General features: G+C 41.3%; 1 protein-coding gene and 1 pseudogene across 1 annotated transcript; both read right to left on the reverse strand.

The window, feature by feature from the left end:
* Positions 1 to 727: 727 nt before the first annotated feature.
* Positions 728 to 12,335, reverse strand: CUNH9orf64 (chromosome unknown C9orf64 homolog). Its single transcript, XM_039250411.1, has 4 exons — positions 11,736 to 12,335; positions 10,949 to 11,208; positions 4,986 to 5,181; positions 728 to 1,535 (listed from the first exon to the last, which is right to left on the reverse strand). The coding sequence occupies exons 1-4, from the start codon at positions 12,070 to 12,072 to the stop codon at positions 1,303 to 1,305; spliced, it is 1,026 nt and encodes a 341-aa protein (XP_039106342.1). The 5' UTR covers positions 12,073 to 12,335; the 3' UTR covers positions 728 to 1,302.
* A 4,924-nt stretch (positions 12,336 to 17,259) lies between these two features.
* On the reverse strand, positions 17,260 to 18,435 carry LOC120244062 (annotated as a pseudogene).
* Positions 18,436 to 20,118: the final 1,683 nt, after the last annotated feature.

The following is a 20,118-nucleotide window of genomic DNA, read 5'->3' on the forward strand; positions in this document are numbered from 1 at the left end:
GAAGGGCAGGCGAGCAGGGCTCTGGCTCCACGCAATGGCTACTACAACTTCTGCTCAGAGGAAGAGGGACCTTCACCTAGATCTCTTTCTTGGAAGTGAAGAAACCTTTTCCCAGAAGCTTCCCTACAGCCTTCCCCTCTGATGTCTCAGGCCAGAATGAGATTAGATTAGGCTAGGTTAGATTAGATTAGATTAGATTAGATACCCATTACTAAAGCTCTCACAGGCAGAGGATAGGATTATCACAAATAAACCATTCATATTAAGTGGGGTCTACCTTTGGAAATGGGGATGGGATCACCTTCCCTGAGTCAGGGGAGGGGAGGGATACACACAGGAGCACTATTTATTGTGGAGCATGGGTTGTGTGGTGCACAATGAGGGGGGTTGGGGAGCCTTCACCTTCACTCATTGCCACTTGTAAGGTTATTATGATCAATTTTCAGCAGATGGCAGTAAAGGGCTTGGGGAAAGGTTATCTTTTTTCATTCACACAAAGTCATGGTGAGCTGACAAGGTTGGTAACTAACAAAAAATCAAGCTTAGTTAGAAGGAAGGCAGGGGTGAAGGTGGGAAATGAGTGCTTAGTAGATACGGAGATTTCTGTAACATAAGGGAAATAATCAAATCTGCTGAAAACCTTTGAAAATTACACAGTAAATTCCATTTTCATGAAATAATCCATTCCAGGCTTCAGAAATAATTTTCAAATCTTTATTCAGTTTCATTATAGTTGCTCTGAAAAAAAAAAAAAAAAAAGCATACTAGACAGATATTCTAAGCTGAAATCACTAGGTACAAAACGCAGTCAATACCAATAAAATGTTTAAAATAAGCTGTCAAGATTGATTTGTACAAGAGCAGCAGCATTTATACAGCAAAGACCCTACCCACCCTCCACCAACCCCCATCATATCACATGATTAAGGTAGACAGGAAATAACTACATCTTGAGAAAAAATACCAATTGAATGGATGAAATATTATCACTGAAGAGTAAAAGTAATCACATTATAAGGCGTGATTCATTTGAAGAAATCTGAGATTTAAAGAAAGCATTACGGTTCCTTCACATTCCTGTCATGTGTCCACAGAAAGGAAATATGACCAGAACTGAACAGGAAGGCAAAGTTGGGAAAACAGAGTGATATGTCAGGAGATATTTTTTAAGTGAGACTGGGTGATCAATTTTCTTGTCACTGTAATCTTGCCAGCTTCTCTTAATATCAAGGCACAACTGTATAAATGATTATGGGATATAAAAATGCAAGGAGTTTTCTTTGAATCAGTTTACACTTTGGATCAGTAATAAATGCAACGTGTGTGATGAAAAGGAATTCCCTTCATATCTTCCCTGTGGTCCCGGGCGTAGTCCCACAAGTAATAATCCAGAAGAATGGAATTGATCTCTCCACTGGTTTTCTCACCCTTCTTTTCAAGAAGCTCCAGAAGACAATCCCGGATCAGCTCAACACACCAAAGTGAGCACCCTCTGATTTCCACCTCTTGCCTATTCCCATACGGAAGCATTTCTCCTGCAAGAGGGGAAAAACAGAGCAGGAAGTACTAAGTCAGTGATATAAAATCTACTCAGACTTTACACCACTTCTAAAATAGGCAATGATTCAAAATTACAAGTTCTACAAGGGAAAGGGCCATGTCTGGCTTGTCCCAATACTCCTGGGACCTAGCATAGCACTTTGCACATGCGAGCTCCCCAATAAATATTTGCTAAGTGAATATGGGGTAATCATAAATTTAAAAATATGATGGCAAGATTATTAACATCTTGAAACCAAAGGATCTAAAATTGGGTTTGATAGCCAGGGGAAAAAATTGCAAAATTTAGAGGATTCCAAGGGTACCAAAAACACAATACCACCTTCCCCTCCTTGAAAATTGAACATTGTTAGGGCATCTGGGTGGCTCAGTCAGTTAAGCGTCTGACTTCAGCTCATATCATGAGCTCACAGCTTGTGAGTTCGAGCCCCACCATTGGGAATCTGTGCTGACAGCTCAGAGCCTGGAACCTGCTTTGGATTCTGTGTCTCCTTCTCTCTCTGAGCCCCTCCCACTCCACTCCTTCACGTTCTCTCTCTGCACGCGCGTGCTCTCTCTCAAAAATGAATAAATATTTAAAAATAAACCAAAACAAAAAAAACCCACTGTTGAGTCCAAACAAAACACATCTACGGGTTACATTTGGCCTCTGGCCACCACCTGGCTCAGAGCTTCAGAGTACCGAAAAAGCCCTGTGATCCACTGAAAAGTAGGATAATGCCCCAGACCCACTAGGTCCCACTCTGTCACCTACGGTCTCAAATGGTATTACTTAGGGATTGGTGGGTGGCTCAGTCGTTTTAAGTATCTGACTTCGGCTCAGGTCATGATCTCACAGGTTCGTGAGTTTGAGCCTCATGTTGGGCTCTGTGCTGATAGCTCAGAGCCTGGAGCCTGCTTCAGATTCTCTGTTTTCCTCTCTCTCTGCCCCACCCCTGCTTGTACTCTGTTTCTCAAAAATGAATAAACGTTTTTTTAAAAATGGTGTTACTTATGTCCACTCCATTCAATAAATAACTATGTTGAACTGTGTCCCCCAAAAAGTCACATTCAAGTCTTAACTCCTGGTAGTGTGAATGTGCCCTTACTTGTAAATAGGATCTTTGCAGATGGAATCAGGTTAAGACAAGGTCATACTGGATTAGGGTGGGCCTTAAATACCATTACTGGTATCAGCCCCAGAATCATAGTGAAGCACCTAAGTTTAGCCAAGTTGCACTATCAGTATTTATAATTGGTTAAAAAATATGCCTTTGATGAGGAGGGGTTAAAGATAAAATGGACAGAAAAAACATCTAAATTCATACTAAAATAAAAGTGAAGAGACTACATTTATTAAAAAAGAAAAAAAGATAAAATGGACAGAAATCTGGGTAGGTGTTCCAAGGGCTGTCCTGGATATCAGAAGATATCAGAAGAAAACAGAGGAAAAACAATATAAGTGTGTAGCACAGCTCAAATTTGGAAGAAGTATTATTGAAGGCCAGTTAAGGAAGTTTCTACCTCACCTAGTCAAGCTACCTGGTTCTAGATTTCACTTAAGATCCTTCTTAAAACTTAGTGTACTCTACTAGCATGTACTCCTTTAAGTGTATAGTCTGTTTCTCCTCTAGTTTGCTAGTAAAGGACTTTTTGAAACAAATCCAACTTTGCTTAAGTAAACTAAGAGGCAGAGAAATTAGTCCGTGCTGTGTCTGACTGGCTAAGGAAGAAAGAACAGCCTGACAGAAGCTGGGCAGCTGCAGCTGGACGCCTGGGAACCAGCCTCAGGAGTGGAAGCAGCTGCTGTTCCACGATGCCGGGGATCCCTCCTCACCAGGGGTTTCCTCACTGTAGCAGGGAAAACTGGGTGCTACAAACACTCAGAAGGAGATGGGCGAATCATGAAGAGCTGGGAAAAGATTGGCGGTGGAGGCAGCCTTTGAGCTAAGCCTCTACAGGTGTGTAGGATTTGAACTGGAAAAAAGAGAATTTGGGTGAGGGAAACCAGTAAAGAGAATGTTGACGGGTAGGGCCAAGCAGCGTACACACCAAAAAAAAGATCAGCTGCATATGGCTGCGTGAAAAAGCAGCCGTGAATGCTTGGCTGTTTAAAGTATCCAGCAATTAATGATCCAGGACGTGAGCATTAGGACATAAAATAGCTTGTGATGTTTCAAATGAAGAAACAGAGGGACAAAATGGGTGGCTCAAGGAAGCATAAAACACTGGTAGAAACAACCACAGCAAAAACGGTATCTTGATATTCTGTTATTCCTGTTTTGGGGGATTGACATTTACTTCACAAGAGAAAATTAGTCAGGCATAAAAACTAATTGCTTTTAAAAATAAGGGTAGCTGAAAATACTGCACCCCAAAGAGAGAAATTAATATGAAAATTATATAATTATGTAATTATTTTTCTTACACAAAGAAATGCTTAAGACACAAAAAGCTGGGGTACCACTGGGTGCCTTAGTTAACCATTCAACTTCGGCTCAAGTCATGATCTCACGGCTCATGAGTTTGAGCCCCGCATTGGGCTCTCTGCTGTCAGTGTAGAGCCTGCTTCAGATCCTCTATCCCCCTCTCTCTGTCCTTCCCCCATGCTCACTCTCTCTCACTCTCTCAAAAATAAATAAACATTTAGGGGTGCCTGGGTGGCTCAGTCAGTTAAGCATCCGGCTTCGGCTCAGGTCACGATCTCGCAGTTTGTGGGTTCAAGCCCGCGTCGGGCTCTGTGCTGACAGCTAGCTCAGAGCCTGGAGCCTGTCTTCCCGTTCCGTGTCTCCCTCTCTTTCTGTCCCTCTCTTGCTCACGCTGTCTCTCTCTCTCTCTCTCAAAAATAAATAAAACATAAAAAAATTTTTTTAATAAATAAATACTTGAAAAAGTTTAAAAACCCAAAAAACTAATTTTCACACAAACACAATTATCTATACTCATCTATTATACTAAGGTTCCCACTCTTGAGAATGGATAATCAAATCCAATACTGGTAAATAAATGAGCGTAGAAAAGTGAGTGACTCGTGCAAGGTAACCCAGTGGCAGACCCTGGAGCCTCCTCACATGAAATCCACTGCATACCACCTATCTCTCAGCCCACCTCATACTTCACATGTAGTGTGCTCTTCACAGCCTAACTAACACTCTTCAAATACCACGCCTGATGGACGTCAGTGTTGCACACCTCCACGTCACAGAAATTTGGGCTTCATTTTACTGTGAGGCCCTGAAATTACAATGTCCAAACAGCACAATTTCCTACCACATCCATATTCTGCAGTGTAAACAAAAAGCAATTTTCTCTATATTTCAATTACCCTGGCATTTTTCTTTCTATGTGCTTTTAGCAGTAAGCAGTGCTTTTTTTTTTTTTTTTAAGGAGAGGAGAACTTCTATGAAAGAAACTAGATAACAAAGAATATCTTAACTATGGCAAACCTTTGAGAAGCTTCTCCAGTAGTTCCTCGGAGTACTTCAGGGCTCCCAGGTGAACAAGAACCTGAGGTAATCTATAGTCAGCAAACATGGTGATACTGGAGATGTCCGTAAAGCAGCCGTCTCCTTTTCCCTCTAACACACTCCACGTATCTGCCACGAGGATTTGGGCCCGTTTGTAAAAAGAAATTTTTTTCCCCTGATGAATGAAAAGAATATAAATGCTACCTGGGTATCTGAAAGCTTTCTGTATGCAATAAAAAAAATTGAAAACATTTTTCAAGGGTGTAATAATATTACTGTTGGTAAGAATTTATAGGCCTTTACTAGAAAAAAAAAGGGAATCTAATAAATATTAAATTATCTCTTTCACTCCAAATTTTACTTCCTATATTTTTCAAGGCACATAAAATATAATTGCAGTAATTGTGGTATTATTTAGTGTTCTTTTTCAATGACATTACTTCATATTCATATTTCTGTGTCACTGTAACACACCTTATTCTTTTTAATGGCTAAACAGTACTTATTTAGGTACTTTCTTAAATTTTTCTGATTGGAACAGAAATGTAAATTCACATTAATTGTGTAAAATACAGAAGAGTATAAAGAAGAAAATAACCATCCTTAAACTCACCTCTGATAAGAATCACAAGAGTCATTATATTTTGACTGTTACCTTTCATGTAATAAGATTAACTACTTCAGAGATAAAGACATAAATGCTCAACAGCCAGAATTGATCAAGCCTACCTTTCTGGAAATAGTCAAAATCAGTATGTAAGACCAAAGAACAAAATTAACTTCTAATTATATTTATACACGAAAGAAACAAATTTAACCATGCATTTTAGGATACTGGGTTATAATTTAACTAAGAGTCTCTATAAAAGTACAAATACAGATCAGCATAAACTATGAAAAAACACAGATAACTAAAATCTACTCCTAGTCCTAGTACCAAAGGTAATAATCTCAAATCATCTTTTATAACTGCTTGTCTGCTAAAGGAAAATAATCAGTATTACTGGCTCCCAAAATTTGTCCTGACCACCTTGGAGAATGTTTTAATAAGTAAATGAGGTAAGCAAATAATGAAATTAAATTCTTCAAGGAAGGTCTCCCTAGGATGATAATATAGATTCCTTTAATTATAAGCAAAACAAAACAAAACCAAAAAACACTTTGTCCCAAACACCAAACACCAAAAAATACTTTGTCCCAGTGAGAGATAACTTAACATCGCCTAACCTTATGGTATACCCACTGCAATCAGTCCAGACCTACTTTTACTAATTGTTTACAGCCACCTTTAACAAAGTCACTATTTTGTTTTCCAGGGCAAACACATATGCTCATTTTTTGGCATGATATAAAGTCTGCAAATTAAATTAAATGCTGGGGGGAACAAATCACCATTAAGAAGTATCCCTACATCATTTGGAATAACATTCCCAAACCTATCAAAAGATGACAGGCTGTCAATTGCTGGACTGGACTTACATTTGGGAACTAGATTTATAATTAAGTCTAGTGTATCAATGAGCAAGATCTAAAACAATATACAAAATATAATTGTGGGGGCACCTGGGTGGCTCAGTTGGTTAAGCATCTGACTCTTGGTCTCAGGTCATGATTTCACAGTTTGTGAGATTGAACCCTGCACTGGGGTCTGTACTGACAGTGTGGAGCCTGCTTGGGACTCTCACTCTCCCTTTCTCTGCCCCTCCCTCACTTGTGCACACATCTGCAAAATAAAAAACATTAAAAAAAATGTAAAAACAAAACAAAATCCAAAATAAAATTGTGTATCAGACATAATTATTATATCATGGTTTCTGTAATAGATAGAAGCTTTTATCTGCTATTTTTAACAGGATTCATAGATCAAACTAGGAAAAATACAAGAACCAGACTTATGTAACAAAAGTGGTGCTAGTATCTAACAAAACATAAATTGTCACGTCATGACCACTGTTTCCATGGTAGCCAACTAGGATATCACAAAGATTAGATTACAATATCCTTAAATTGAAAAAAAAAAAAAAAGAAAACATAAAAAACCCACAAAAAATAATATTCAAGCGAGGAATCTAAAAATAAATTCAAGTCATTGATAAGAGATTTTCTTAAAAAGCTGATATGGTTTTATAACCAAATGATTTTAGTAATCAAATTCTTCATCTCTAAAATATTAACTGATATCACTAAAAACACCAGCAAATCCAAAATAACAATTCCCTATGTGTTCTAAAATATTTCTTTGTGAATATTTTTAAAATAGTAACTTCATAAAAAATTATCAATGAAAAAAAAATCCATGACCGGGAGTTGATTTTCCTCAACAAATTTATCATGAATAAATTAGAAAGGTGAAGAAGAATCACAAATGCTTACGAGCAACACAAAATGTTATTGATTAAAGTATCAAAAAAGCTCTTGTTTTCGTGTATATTTTTCAGTATGTCAGAGTAAAGACCATCAGCTAAGGAAGGCAATTTCTTCATTAGGACTTTTACACAGTTACTACATACGCTAAATCAGAGTTGCTTTGGAAGTACATACACAGTATTTGAATTGTAAAGCTTCTTGTCTGATTCTGGAATACAGCCAGGTTGGGAAAACACTGATCTAAATCTGTCTGCATTTAAATTTTCTAACTTTTTCAGTTTGTTTATAACGTTTAAAAACACAAATGATAATCTCAGTAAATAAATAAATATACACAAAAAACAATTATGACTATTTTATGCAATTTGTTAAAGACTTAAAAATATAGCAACCAATACCATAACCATGTTATAAAGAGGCTGGGAAAGAGCACTCTCATATGCTGCTGATGATCATCTTTGTTATTATCTTTCTGGAGAACCGTTAGCATTTTTATGTATTACATTCTGAAAATCCAGGCCATGCTCTGCCTCAGCAAGTTGACTACTAGGATTCCATTCTAAGAAAATAATTACGAGTGTTAAACTATTGTGTAGTATTGCTTATTATCACATACAACTGAAAACAACAAGAGACATATACAATTTAAACAACAAAACTGTGTATCCAATACAATTACTGCGATAAAACAGTTGGGCATATCAATATGGGATTGGACATCCATTCAGTGGAATACTGTGAAGTCATTAAAAATGGTACTATGCGGGGTGCCTGGGTGGCTCAGTGGGTTAAGCATTCAACTTCAGCTCAGTTCATGATCTCACGGTTTGTGGGTTCAAGTCCCACATTGGGCTCCCTGCTAACAGCAGGGAGCTTGCTTGGGATTATCTCTCTTTTCCCTCTCTCTCTGCCCCTCCCCCACTCACGCTTTTCTCTCTCCTCTCTGTCTTAAAAACATATTTTAAAAAATGGAAAAAAATTGTGCTGTGGAAGAATTATTCACATAGGAAAGATGTTCATATGTTGAATTTTAAAAGTTTATACAGTATGATCTTAACTGTCCCCAGCCCATAGGTACAGACATTCATACACACACACATACATAGAAAGACCAAACTGTGAATGAACAGTGATCACCTCTTGGTAGAAGAGAGACTTCTCTGTACTTTTCAAGTGCTATAATTCCTCCAAAATTCCTCCAGATTTGGAGTTAACTTCCCAAAGTACTTCAATTATTTATGTATCTTTTATTTAATTAACTAACTTTTGAAGATTTTACTTTTAAGTAATCGCTACACCCAATGAGGGGCTCAAACTTACAACTCCAAGATCAAGGATTACACGCCCCAGGGATCCCTTATTACTTATGTATCATTTATTTTTTTATGTTACTTATTATCTATTTTTACTTTAGAAGGAGCAAGCGAGTACAAGTGGACAAGAGGGACAGAGGCAGAGAGAGAAAATCTTAAGTACGCTCCACGCCCAGCACCAAGCACAACATGGGGCTCCATATCACGACCCTTGGATCATGACCTGAGTTGAAATCAAGAGTTCAATACTTAGTTAAATGTCAGAGTTCAGCTCATGTCATAATCTCATGGTTTGTGAGTTTGAGCCCCATGTCAGGCTCTGTGCTGACAGCTTGGAGTCTGGATCCTGCTTCAGATTCTGTCTCACTTTTCTCTCTGCACCTCCCCTGCTCATGGTATCTTTCTCTCTCTTAAAAAAAAAAAAAAAAAAAAAGAGTTGGAGGCTCAACTGAGACACCCAGTCGACCTTATTTATGTATCTTTTAAACATATAAAGGTAACTGTAAAATGGACTAATCAAAGCATTTAGTGAGCACCCACTATGTGCTCAGCATCATGTTAGAAATCATAGGAAATATGTTGCTTCTGGGTAACACTAATGACAATCTTTAGAAAAAAACAAATGAAAAGGTATAATACTCCTTTAAGAAAGTGTCAAAATCCTTAAGTATGATTTTTGTTACATTTTGGAATTTTTCTATAAGAATATTTTTTTAACTTTTTTATAATTTTTTAAATGTTTATTTAATTTCTAGAGAGAGACAGAGTGAGAGCAAGGGAGGAGCAGAGAGAGAGACACACACAGAATCCAAAGCAAGCTCCAGGCTCTGAGCTGCCAGCACAGAGCCCAATGCGGAGCTCTAATCTTCGAACCAGGAGATTATGATCTGAGCCGAAGTTGGACACAAGTGACTGAGCCACCCAGGAGCTCCTATAAGAATATATTTTAGAAGTACTGATAGGAAATGGTTCAGGTACCAATATTCATTTAAAAATATATCAGCCTTAAAATTAATCCATATCCTGGTACAATTTTTAAAAACTGAGGGGCACCTCGATGGTTCAGTCAGTTGATCGTCAGTCTCTTGATTTTAGCTCAGGTCATGATCTCACAGTTCATGGATGGCTCTGGGCTGACAGCATGGAACCTGCTTAGGATTGTCCCCTTCTCCCTCTGCTCTTCCCCCGCTGGTGCATATGTATGAGTGCTCCTGCGCTTGTACTCTCTCTCTCTCTCTCAAAATAAATAAATAAACAAACCTTTAAAAAATTTTTGAACTTTTGGGGTGCCTGAGTGGCTCAGTTGGTTAAACGTCAGTTCATGATCTCACAGTTCAAGAGTTCAAGCCCCATGTTGGACTCTGTGCTGACAGCTCAGAGCCTGAAGTCTGCTTCAGATTCTAAGTGAGTGTCTCTCTCCCCTCTCCTCCCCCACTTGTTCATGTGCATGCTCGCTCTCTCTCTCTCAAAAATAATATCTAAAAAAGAATTTTACAAAAACAGACTCTAGGTGTACACTGGGAGGGTATACCAAAATGTTAACCATTTTTAAAGTACACTATTTAAAGGGAATAAAGAAAATAACTCTTAATGTACTCTGTGTGTGAAAAAGAAAACACACAGTATGTGTATATATTAGGAACACACAAAAAAAATTTTATTAAAGAGAATTTAGAGAGGCACCTGGGTGGCTCAGTCAGTTAAGCATTCAACTTCGGCTCAGGTCATGATCTCACAGTTCATGGGTTTGAGCCCCGCATCAGGCTCTGTGCTGACTGCCAGCTCAGAGCCTGGAGTCTGTTTCAGATTCTGTCTCCCTCTCTCTCTGACCGTCTCCTGTTCATGCTGTCTCTCTCTCTCTCTTTTTCTCTCTCAGAAATAAATAAAACAAAAAAAATTTAGAGAGAATTTAGAAATACTTTCTGATTTTCATCCAATGAACTAAATTTTTGGAAGTTCTAGAATGACCTCATTATTCCTGAGTAGCAACATCATATTGAAGGTCCAGTGTTTTTTAGGTTTGAAACATTTTATAAAGAAAAAAGAACAAAAGAATAAAGGAAACATACTAATTAGAAAACATTAAAAAAAAAAAAAACTCTTTGAAACACTACTTAACAATTTTGTGCCTGTTCGTTGTCCACAAGGAAGGAACCTCAACTTTTAAGTGTTTATTCTCAAAAGTGTTTTTGATCAAGAGCACAAGAGTTAACTATGAAAAGATAATTAAGAATTCTAAAATCTCCAACAGAAGCAACTCACCTCATACTGAGTCACATCTCTATAAGAAGGAAAGCTTTCAACTACCAGGTGCATTAACTTCTGCGCGCTTTTTTCACTTTTTCGGACACAGTTAAGAAAAGAGCCTTCAAACTTCTCAAGCAGAATTTTCCCGGTTTCGTTAAGAATCCGATGCCTCTCTTCTATCAAAGGCATGGGAACATCCGTGTCAGAACGGAATATGTGCTTAACCTGATCCAGGGTCACTGAGGCATAGTAGGAAGCACTAGTTATCGGTATCCCTTCGGGAGAAGAGAAAATGCAGAGGAACAATGTCATACTTTTATATTCATTAGACCCTCGCTTGTACAACATACAATAATAGGAGAGCAAATGAGCGTTACAGGAACGCACGAAAAGTGGATGAAGAATTTAAAAATCAGAAGCATACCCTTCATTTTTAATTTACTCATCTGTATTTATTCATCCCTTTCTAACCATTGTCATACTACATCAGATGTATCTTGGCTGCATAAAATGTTATAATACGTCTCCCTTGGTTCTTCGGATGTCATCCAAGTGGCGTTCTTTAGAAAACTGACTTTTATACTTAGTTGTGCTGGTGATAAGCATTGGGATCATAGTTCTCACTAAGGACTTATCGCCAGCCTCTTCTCACCCTTTTATTTTAAGCAGAGAAAAACTACTTCACTTTAAGCAACGAAGAACTTCAAGTTTCCCGCATTAACCCAGACGCCGGACTCGCTCCTCGGGACCCTCCCGCTGAACCGAAACCTCACAGGCTGCAGGTCTGACAAGGGGCACCAACCTTCGTCGAGGGCTCTGTTGACCGCGGCGCACAGGGACCAGTACCCGCTGTACGTTTTTCCCTTGTACCTCACCAGACATTTGTGCTCCTCGCGCTCCGACCAGAAAGAGAAGTTGAGCGTGTCTGTCACGAACACCCAGTTGACCGCGGCCTCGTCTGCCGCCCTGGGATTCAGCTCGTGAAGGGCCTTCCAACCCTCCAGGCGCAGCTCGGGCCCCGAGGCCTTGGCGAGCAGCAGCTTGGCCACCCTCTGAACGCCTCCTCCGTCAATGAACACGTCCCGACTGTTCTCTGCAATGAATTTTGCAGACTCCCTGGGAGGAAGGGGCCCGTCCATCCTGTCGCTCCCTCTGGGGCTGGGGAACTTCTCTTTCACCCGCCGGCTGGCCAAATTCGCTTCCCTCCCTGAGCCGGGAAGCAGCGCGGGTCCCTCTGCAGCTCTCCTTCCCCACCACCGTGGAATCGCTGCCCTAACGGGGTACCGGCCCCGCCCGGCTGCACTGAAAGCCCACAGCGCGGCCGAGGTCTAAGTCCACTCCCTCCAGGGCGCCCCGGCCGGGACCGCAGGCACTTCCTGGAGAGCGGCCCCGCCCACTCTCACCCGGGCGCGCGCCTGGGACCCGTTTCCGGTTCCGAAGATCGGGGAGCCGCCTTGGAGGGTCCGGCGGGAGCAGGCCGGCACTTGCGCACCGTCCCGCCCAGGCGTACGTCCCCGCCATTTTGTGCACGTTTGCACCCTCTCTTCGGGCACGTGGTACTGCGGCTTGCCGCCGTGCGAACGCAGTGCAGCTTTGCCCCCACCTCGGCTCCGGCCCCTCAGCTCTCCCCGGTGGGCGAAGTGTGGGCAAGACGCCCTCGGCGACGCCGTCGGCGACGCCCGGCATCCGGGTTCCAGGGCCGCGACGAGCACGACGGCGCCAGTGTGGTTGCAGGGGGCCGAGCCGCCCCCAGGCTGCGACACGGGTTGGCGGGTCCCCCACAGCTGTATTTCCCAGGCAGGCCTCTTGTGCTAAGTTCCAGGCTCATTTGGAGGCCTTATGGACGTTTAGGATTAGTTGGGAAGTTTGGAGAAATGGATGAGAAAACAAGTGTATTAAGTTGTTAAATTAACATTGTGTGCCTGGAATTGTGCTTACTTACTGAACCCCGTCTAATCCTGGCTGTGACAAAAGCGGCGGCTGTGTTCCTTGCTTTGGGAGACCTGCGTGGTTCAGTCGTTAGTCCCTGGTGAGAGCAGTGGTCTGGGTTAAGATTCAAACCTTTATTCATCAATCCCCAAGTCTAGGGCACCAGACTGAATGCCAACCATTCGGGTCAAGTAGTGACTATGTTAGTGGCCCTCCTGAGAAGACATTATTGGAGGAAGGAAGTATCACCTTACAGCCCCAAACTTAAAAAAATACTTTTGGGGTCACCTGGGTGGTTTAGTCGGTTAAGCATCCAACTCACGATTTCGGGTCATGATCTCACGGTTTATGAGATCAACCCACGTAATGGGGTCTCTCTCAGAGGGCACCGCAGAGCCCGTTTGGGATTTTCTTTCTCTCTCTCTGCCTGTTCCCTGTGCTCCTTCCCTGATCATTCTTTCTCTTTTCTCTCTCTCTCAAAATAAGTGAACATTAAAAAAGAGAGAAGGAAAAGAAACAGTGGGTTAAGAGGTACTCTGGAGGAAAAGTTGCAAAAGTTGGCTAGAGCACCAGATGGACAGTAGACATTGCTAGAGAGGAGGCTGTAGTTTTTCATACATACGGAAGGAGGAATGTAAAATGGATTTTTGAAGATAGGACATCTCTATTATTTTCATTTCTCCTGACTCAACTAAAGTGATCAATAAACTACAGCCCCAAGAATGCTTAGCAGAAAAGAGATATGGTCCACTAATACATAAATTTCTTGCTTCTTTTCTTTTTGATTAATCCATTTAAAGCATTTAAAATTGACCACTTCCTTGAAATTCACTCTTGGCTCCTCAGGCATTTTATTATCCTGGTTTTCTTAATACCATTCAAAGCTCTTTCTCTTCCTCTTCTTACTGTGTGTAAAATGTTCCATCTATAGGTTTTGGCTTAGGAACAGAGTAAACCCTTTCTGGTGAACACTATGACCCCTAATTCAATTTCTGTTTTAAAATATTTAGTTATAGGTGCACCTGGGTGGCTAAGTTGGTTGAGTGTCTTGATTTCGGCTCACATCATGATCTCATGGTGGTGAGATCGGATCGAGCCCCACACGGAGTTCAGCACTGAAAATGTGGATCCTGCTTGGGCTTCTCTCTCCCTCTCTTTCCCAACCCTGCTCTCTCTTAGAGAGAGAGAGATAAATATTTAAAAGGGGCGCCTCGGTGGTTCAGTCGGTTGGCATCCGACTTTGGCTCAGGTCATGATCCCATGGTTCGTGGATTCGAGCCCTGCGTTGGGCTCTGTGCTGACAGCTAGCTCAGAGCCTGGAGCCTGTTTCAGATTCTCTCTCTCTCTCTCAAAAATAAATAAAAATTTTTAAAAAATAAACATTAAAAAACATTTAGTTATAATAGATTAAGTATATCATCTTTATGATATATCATTAACATTATTACTACAATTCAAAACCAATTTAGAATTTTGAACCATGGGTTGCTTTTAACAAGTGAAATGTGTATTTCCTACTTAGGAGAAAGAATTCAACATCATAAACACCAGTGCAGAGCTGCCAGTTGATGAACATTTAGAAATTCAGCGGGATGGGGCGCCTGGGTGGTTCAGTCGGTTGAGCATCGGACTTCAGCTCAGGTCATGATCTCAGGGTCGGTAGATTCGAGCCCCACCTCAGGCTCTGTGCTGAACGTTTGCTCAGAGCCTGGAGCCCACTTTGGATTCTGTGTCTCCTTCTCTCTCTGCCCCTCCACTGCTCATGCTCTTACTCTGTCTCTCAAAAATAAATAATTGTAAAAAAAATTTTTTTTTGTAGAGATTCAGGGAGAATGACATGCTCTGAAAGCACAGAAGCTCTGTGCTCCTCTCCACATTACTTGCCTTAGATGTCTCTTCTATCTGGTTGCTCCTGAGCTATGTATCCTTTTATAATGAAGCAGTAATCTGTTTGTTTCCCTTGGTGTCTAAACAAACCACACAGTCCTTGAGAGGTTCTCTGAATTCCATTAATGTTCCTTTACAAGGCTATGCACTATGCATAAGACTTAAATGTCATCAAAGAGGTGACTTGAGTCATGTTGGTAATCCTCAGTTTCTGCCTGACTGTCTTGTGCCACAACCCAAACTTGGTGTGTGCACTGCTTGACAAATGACTTCTCTTTGAATAATCTTGAACTCACTACTTCAGGATATAATGTGAAATATTGATCAAATAATCACCTTCTCTAGCTCAGAGTTGCTAGAAGCTGAAGCTGCACTGGCAGTGGAATGGGTTCTGGAAATTGTCAAGCGAGAGGCTTTGCACAGACAGCTGAAGAAATTTCCAGAACCCAAATTCAAATATGTGGAAGAGGAGCAGCAGGCCTTCTAGTAATTTTATTTCTGGGAAACAGAAGTAGATAGATTGCCTGGTGTATTTCTATTGAGGATCACACAAGTGTGTTTCCCTTGCACACTTTGATCTGGAGAATTGGTGCCAGTTGGCAATAAATCACCCAGCTAGACTGTAGGGTAAAAATAGTGAGCAGAGCAGGGCGGTGGGGAGGAGGGGACACTCAACAATAATAAATGTGAAAACCTGCTTTTTAAAAAAGCACAAAAAAGTAAACAGATACAAAGGAATATTTATCTTGAAGAGGGGCAGGATTTACCTGAGGCAGGGATTAAGTGCTGATGTTTTATCTATGAGGTACAATCTGAGGACATTGACAGTGAAGGAAAGGAAAAAGGAAGGTTCAGATGGAAAGTACAATATGGGGATGTGGTGTTGTGCTAGCCACTGCTTTGTGGTGAGCCTCGGAGAGACATGGCTAGTCTTAGTGGAGGAGTGTGGCCACAGTCCACGTTACATTGGACCAACTATATGGAGAAACGGCCTCAGAGCAGTTTATGAGAGAGAGAGAGAGAAAAAAGAGAGGAATTTCCTATCTGTCTGTTTCTGTGTCTCTCCCTCTTTTTACATATTTTAGGATTTCAATGTCCTTCACATATTCAACATAAAATACTGACCATGGATAAACAATAGGGGAGAAGACTCTTAAGCAAAGATCTTCCAGAACTCACAGTATCATTCTGGTGAAACACTATCAAGAGAACAAAGGATAAGGAAGTTTGACAGAATTTGAGTTCAATGGCTTACCTAATTTTTTTAAAAAAAATTATTCTTGAGAGAAAGAGAGAGAATGAGTGGGAGATGGGCAGAGAGAGGAAGACCCAGAATCTGAAGCAGACTCCAGGCTCCGACCTGTCAGCACAGAGCCTGACGTGGAGCTCAAACTCATGAACCGAACCACTAGATCATGGCCTGAGCCGAAGTCAGAGCCTCAACCAACTGAGCCATCTGGGAGCCCCTCAGTGGCTTAACTAAAACGTAAAGAACCAACCATCCAACCGTCTCTTCTACCCATTGGAAGGAAAGCAAAAGTGAATTGGAGAACTTCTAAATCATTTTTGTGAAGCAGCTTAAAAGGTGTGGGGAGGGGAAGGACCACAACTGTTGCTAAGGTAATGTTATAATGCACAATGTCAAGGACGCTGAGAACTGTATTCTTAGAAATCTAAATGCACAGGGGCGCATGAGTGGCTCAGTCGGTTAAGCATCTGACTTCAGCTCAGGTCATGATCTCACAGTCTGGGAGTTCAAGCCCTGCATCAGGCTCTGTGCTGTCAGCTCAGAGCCTGGAGCCTGCTTTGGATTCTGTGTCTCCCTCTCTCTGCCCCTCCCCCACTCATGCTCTGTCTCTCTGTGCTTCAAACATAAATAAACATTAAGAAAAAATTTTTAAAAAAGAAATATAAATGGATAAAGGTATAAACTACTTGGTATTAAAAACAGATTTTGCTATATAAAAATATGTCTCTTTTATCTTTATGAGAATAACAGGATAAAGAAAGATCCCCAGTTTGCCGTTTAGTTTAGGACACCTAAACAACACACAGTCAGTGGAGACTTGAATTAACAGATGTAGAACCCAGGAGACCCCACTATGTCATTTTGGAAAGGATCAAAATTCAGTACCCAGAGGACCCCAGTCACCCTCTGTGCTGTGTCTTTGTGTGTCTCTGCAAGCAATTAATTGCAATTTGAATAATTAAGTCCACAGATAAGTTTGAATACTGGGATCTACTTAGAAAAAGTAGCAACAAGGACACCATTAAAAAAAAAGACAACATAAGCTAGATTTTATTAGCAAAGCAAGAGGAAGATTCTCTTAAATGTTTCCAGTTCAAGTCAGAATTAAGGTGTCTGTTAAGTTCCACCAACTTTGCAGAGCTGTGAATGTTTTCTTGTTGTTCTTTGAAAAAAGAAGACTCCATAATAAAATTTTCATTCAAGAAAAATACCATGTTTGTTAACTTTTTGTAGCCATTCCCAAGTAGCTTTAAATTTTGTAGCTTGTTCAAGGGCAGAGTATATATTAGTTAAGATATGTTCATAGCTGATTCATCTCCGAAGAATTTTTCATGAAGCCTGCCAGATTCTGAACACCTTCTATCCCGTCAGCCTTATACAGAAAGATCGGATGCCTCCCACAGACCCACACTCTTTCAAGGAGATCACACTGGGTTCAAGAGCTTTAGCGCGTAATCTTTTTTTCTAAAGCATTGTCTCCTTTGGCATTGCCAATGCAGAATGGAATATTCGTCTTGCTTCTATTCTGGGATCCACTGAATATACACAGAATCCTTGAGACCTATCAATAATATCATAAATCATTTGTGCTTTGATGGAGATGAACTTCCTCATGGCTGCTACACCACCGCTGTTCTTAATCACTCCAGGACCAAGCCCATGACATAGATGCTGAAACACAGAAGTGTGTTGGATGTGGAGTTGTTTTGGGCCTGTACTTTGTATTCCAGGACCGAGGGGTACTCCATTCTCTGAGGGTGAAACCCAGCGGGTTATTGCCAAGGATCGTAAATGTGATCCCTTCTGAGCCACCATTCTAAGAACCAGCAAAAATCACACCAAACTAGGAAACATCCACCAGCTTGGATAGGAAGTTTGAGGGCATGTGACAAATCGGCTCTGCTCCCTTGACATCGGGAATCAAGGCAAACTCTACTCTGTGCACGGTCTCGTTGGGGGCAGTGATGCACATAGGAGGTTCCCGGGGCTTAGATCTGGAATTTTCGCATGACTCCCGAGTTTAGAGTAGGCAATATTCACATCCCTAAACCTTTAGTCTTCTTCTGCTGCCTTAGCTAACCAAGCTCCTATCATCTCCTATGTAGCACACCTTCTTGATTTTCCAACCAATCAGGTTTAAGAGGACAGCAGTGACCTGGCCTTCCCATGGCTCTTTGCACAAAAATAACTTTACAGTTGCCACACAAGATTTTCTGTGTTGTTAATAATCTTAGCAGAGACTGATGGCCTGTGGCTCATTTCAAGAACACCACTGCTAACTCCAATTGTATGCTAATAATTCTTCTTGTGTCTCTAAAAACACTGAGCATGACAGCTTGGTGGCTGGGGCAAAACTGACCACCTGCCTGGGGCAGTCCTTGGGCATCTGATCCACTGGGCGAGTTGGCCAAAGGTGACCGATCACCCGGCAGCGCATCTCTCTCCTTGCTCTTATTTCCCTTCGGTCAGTGTTCTCCCCTCCAGAGTTGACTCCTCTTTCATTCCAGATCGCATCATCCAGCCCCTTTGGTAGCTGGTCCAGAAGTCAGTTCCCTTCTCTGTGACATGTGGCATTTTATCCAAGTCTGAAAGGGGAGGAAAAGCCAGAAACTTGAGGCATGTTATTGTGCTGGATGTTCAGTGGCAGCTTTGAGAGAGAGCCTGGCAGTGATTGATTTATGTCCCAGATGGCAAAACTGTGAAGGCCCAAGTGACACTGGTTGGCAGCAGTGGCAGCTGAAACCCATGCTTTTTATTGGCGCCCCCTACCGCCCCCCACGAAATTAGCAGTGCTGCTTGTACAAGATAAGCCTCTTGACTGATGGACAGCATGTAACAGCAATTGTCAAATTAATTTAAGCAAAAATAATGTTTTGAAAAGTCATGAGAAATTAGAAGGGAAGGATGGAAAAGGGAAGGCTGGGGAACCAGTTCAAGAAACTGCCCAGTTTTCTTCTACTAGTGCTGCTGAAAAAAACTCACCATGATCATTGTAACTTGGCTTGCAATCGATCGTTCTGCTCAAGATTCAAATTCCCAAGTCAGGCAAGCCTTGGTCAAATGCCTCTTCTCTTGGTGTGATAAGGACTCTCCCAAGGACCAGGATATAAACAGCTGGGAGAGAAAACTCCAGAAGCAAAGCTGGGTCCTATTAGAAAAGTCAAAGTGAAGCTGTGCTGTTTAACAAAAAGGTCCATTATAATTTATTCCTATGGCTATTCAGTATCCAAATACTTTTGTTTGCATACGTACACTTTCAAGAATACTGCTAACAGAATGCAGTTACTCTTCATAAAAAATTCTCATCCCTTCCCACAAAGGACATAAATCAATGTCTCCTTACTAGAATACTGCATCAAAGTCTAAGTCTAGAATGTCTCAGTGATGTAAATTTCTGCTCTTGCTCCAGCTCAACTGTCTTAGACCAAGTCTCTAGAAACAGAACCCTGGTCAGGAATTCTAGTGCAAGTGGCTCACTGGAGAAAGGTTCTCAGATGAAAGGAAGCCAGGGAAGCAAGCAAAGGAATCATGAATAAAGCCATGACGGCTGGAGATTAGAGTTAGCTCGCTCCCACAGAGTTCTGGAGTCTGAATTGTACACAAAATTGAAACACAGGTATGGATAAATGATCTAGATGAAGCTACCTGATCTACCAAATAAAAGCCCCATCCCACTGAGGCTACCTCCACCTAGAACTTACGGTTTGATTGTATTTGCCTTACTTTTCTTGCTTTTTACTTCTTGACTTCCAGGGCTCTCAAACTCCCATATGCCCTCTTTCTCTATATGTTCCCATTCCCATTGATGGTAGAAAAACACACACATAAACTTGCCAAATTAAATGTAAGCTGATCTTTTCCAGTTTTATTTTATTTTTTAATTTTTTTAATGTTTTGTTTATTTCTAGGAGAGAGAGAGAGACAGCGTGAGCAGGGGAGGGTCAGAGAGAGAGGGAAACACAGACTCTGAAATAGGCTCCAGGCTCTGAGCTGGCAGTCAGCACAGAGCCCGACGCGGGGCTCGAACCCACGAACCGTGAGATCATGACCTAAGCGAAAGTCGGACGCTTAACCGACTAAGCCACCCAGGCGCCCCGATCTTTTCCAGTTTTTTTTTTTT

This window comes from Hyaena hyaena, unplaced genomic scaffold (genome assembly GCF_003009895.1).
Source record: "Hyaena hyaena isolate Hyena2069 unplaced genomic scaffold, ASM300989v1 scaffold_369, whole genome shotgun sequence".
Taxonomy (NCBI): Eukaryota; Metazoa; Chordata; class Mammalia; order Carnivora; family Hyaenidae; genus Hyaena; species Hyaena hyaena.

Excerpts from the sequence above, each read along its gene's own strand:
- CUNH9orf64 (XM_039250411.1), bottom strand. The coding sequence starts at position 12,072 with ATGGACGGGCCCCTTCCTCCCAGGGAGTCTGCAAAATTCATTGCAGAG. Across the intron at positions 5,182-10,948 it reads GAGATGTGACTCAGTATGAG|GGGAAAAAAATTTCTTTTTA; the intron begins GTGAGTTGCTTC and ends TTCATTCATCAG. Across the intron at positions 1,536-4,985 it reads ACTGGAGAAGCTTCTCAAAG|GAGAAATGCTTCCGTATGGG; the intron begins GTTTGCCATAGT and ends CCCCTCTTGCAG.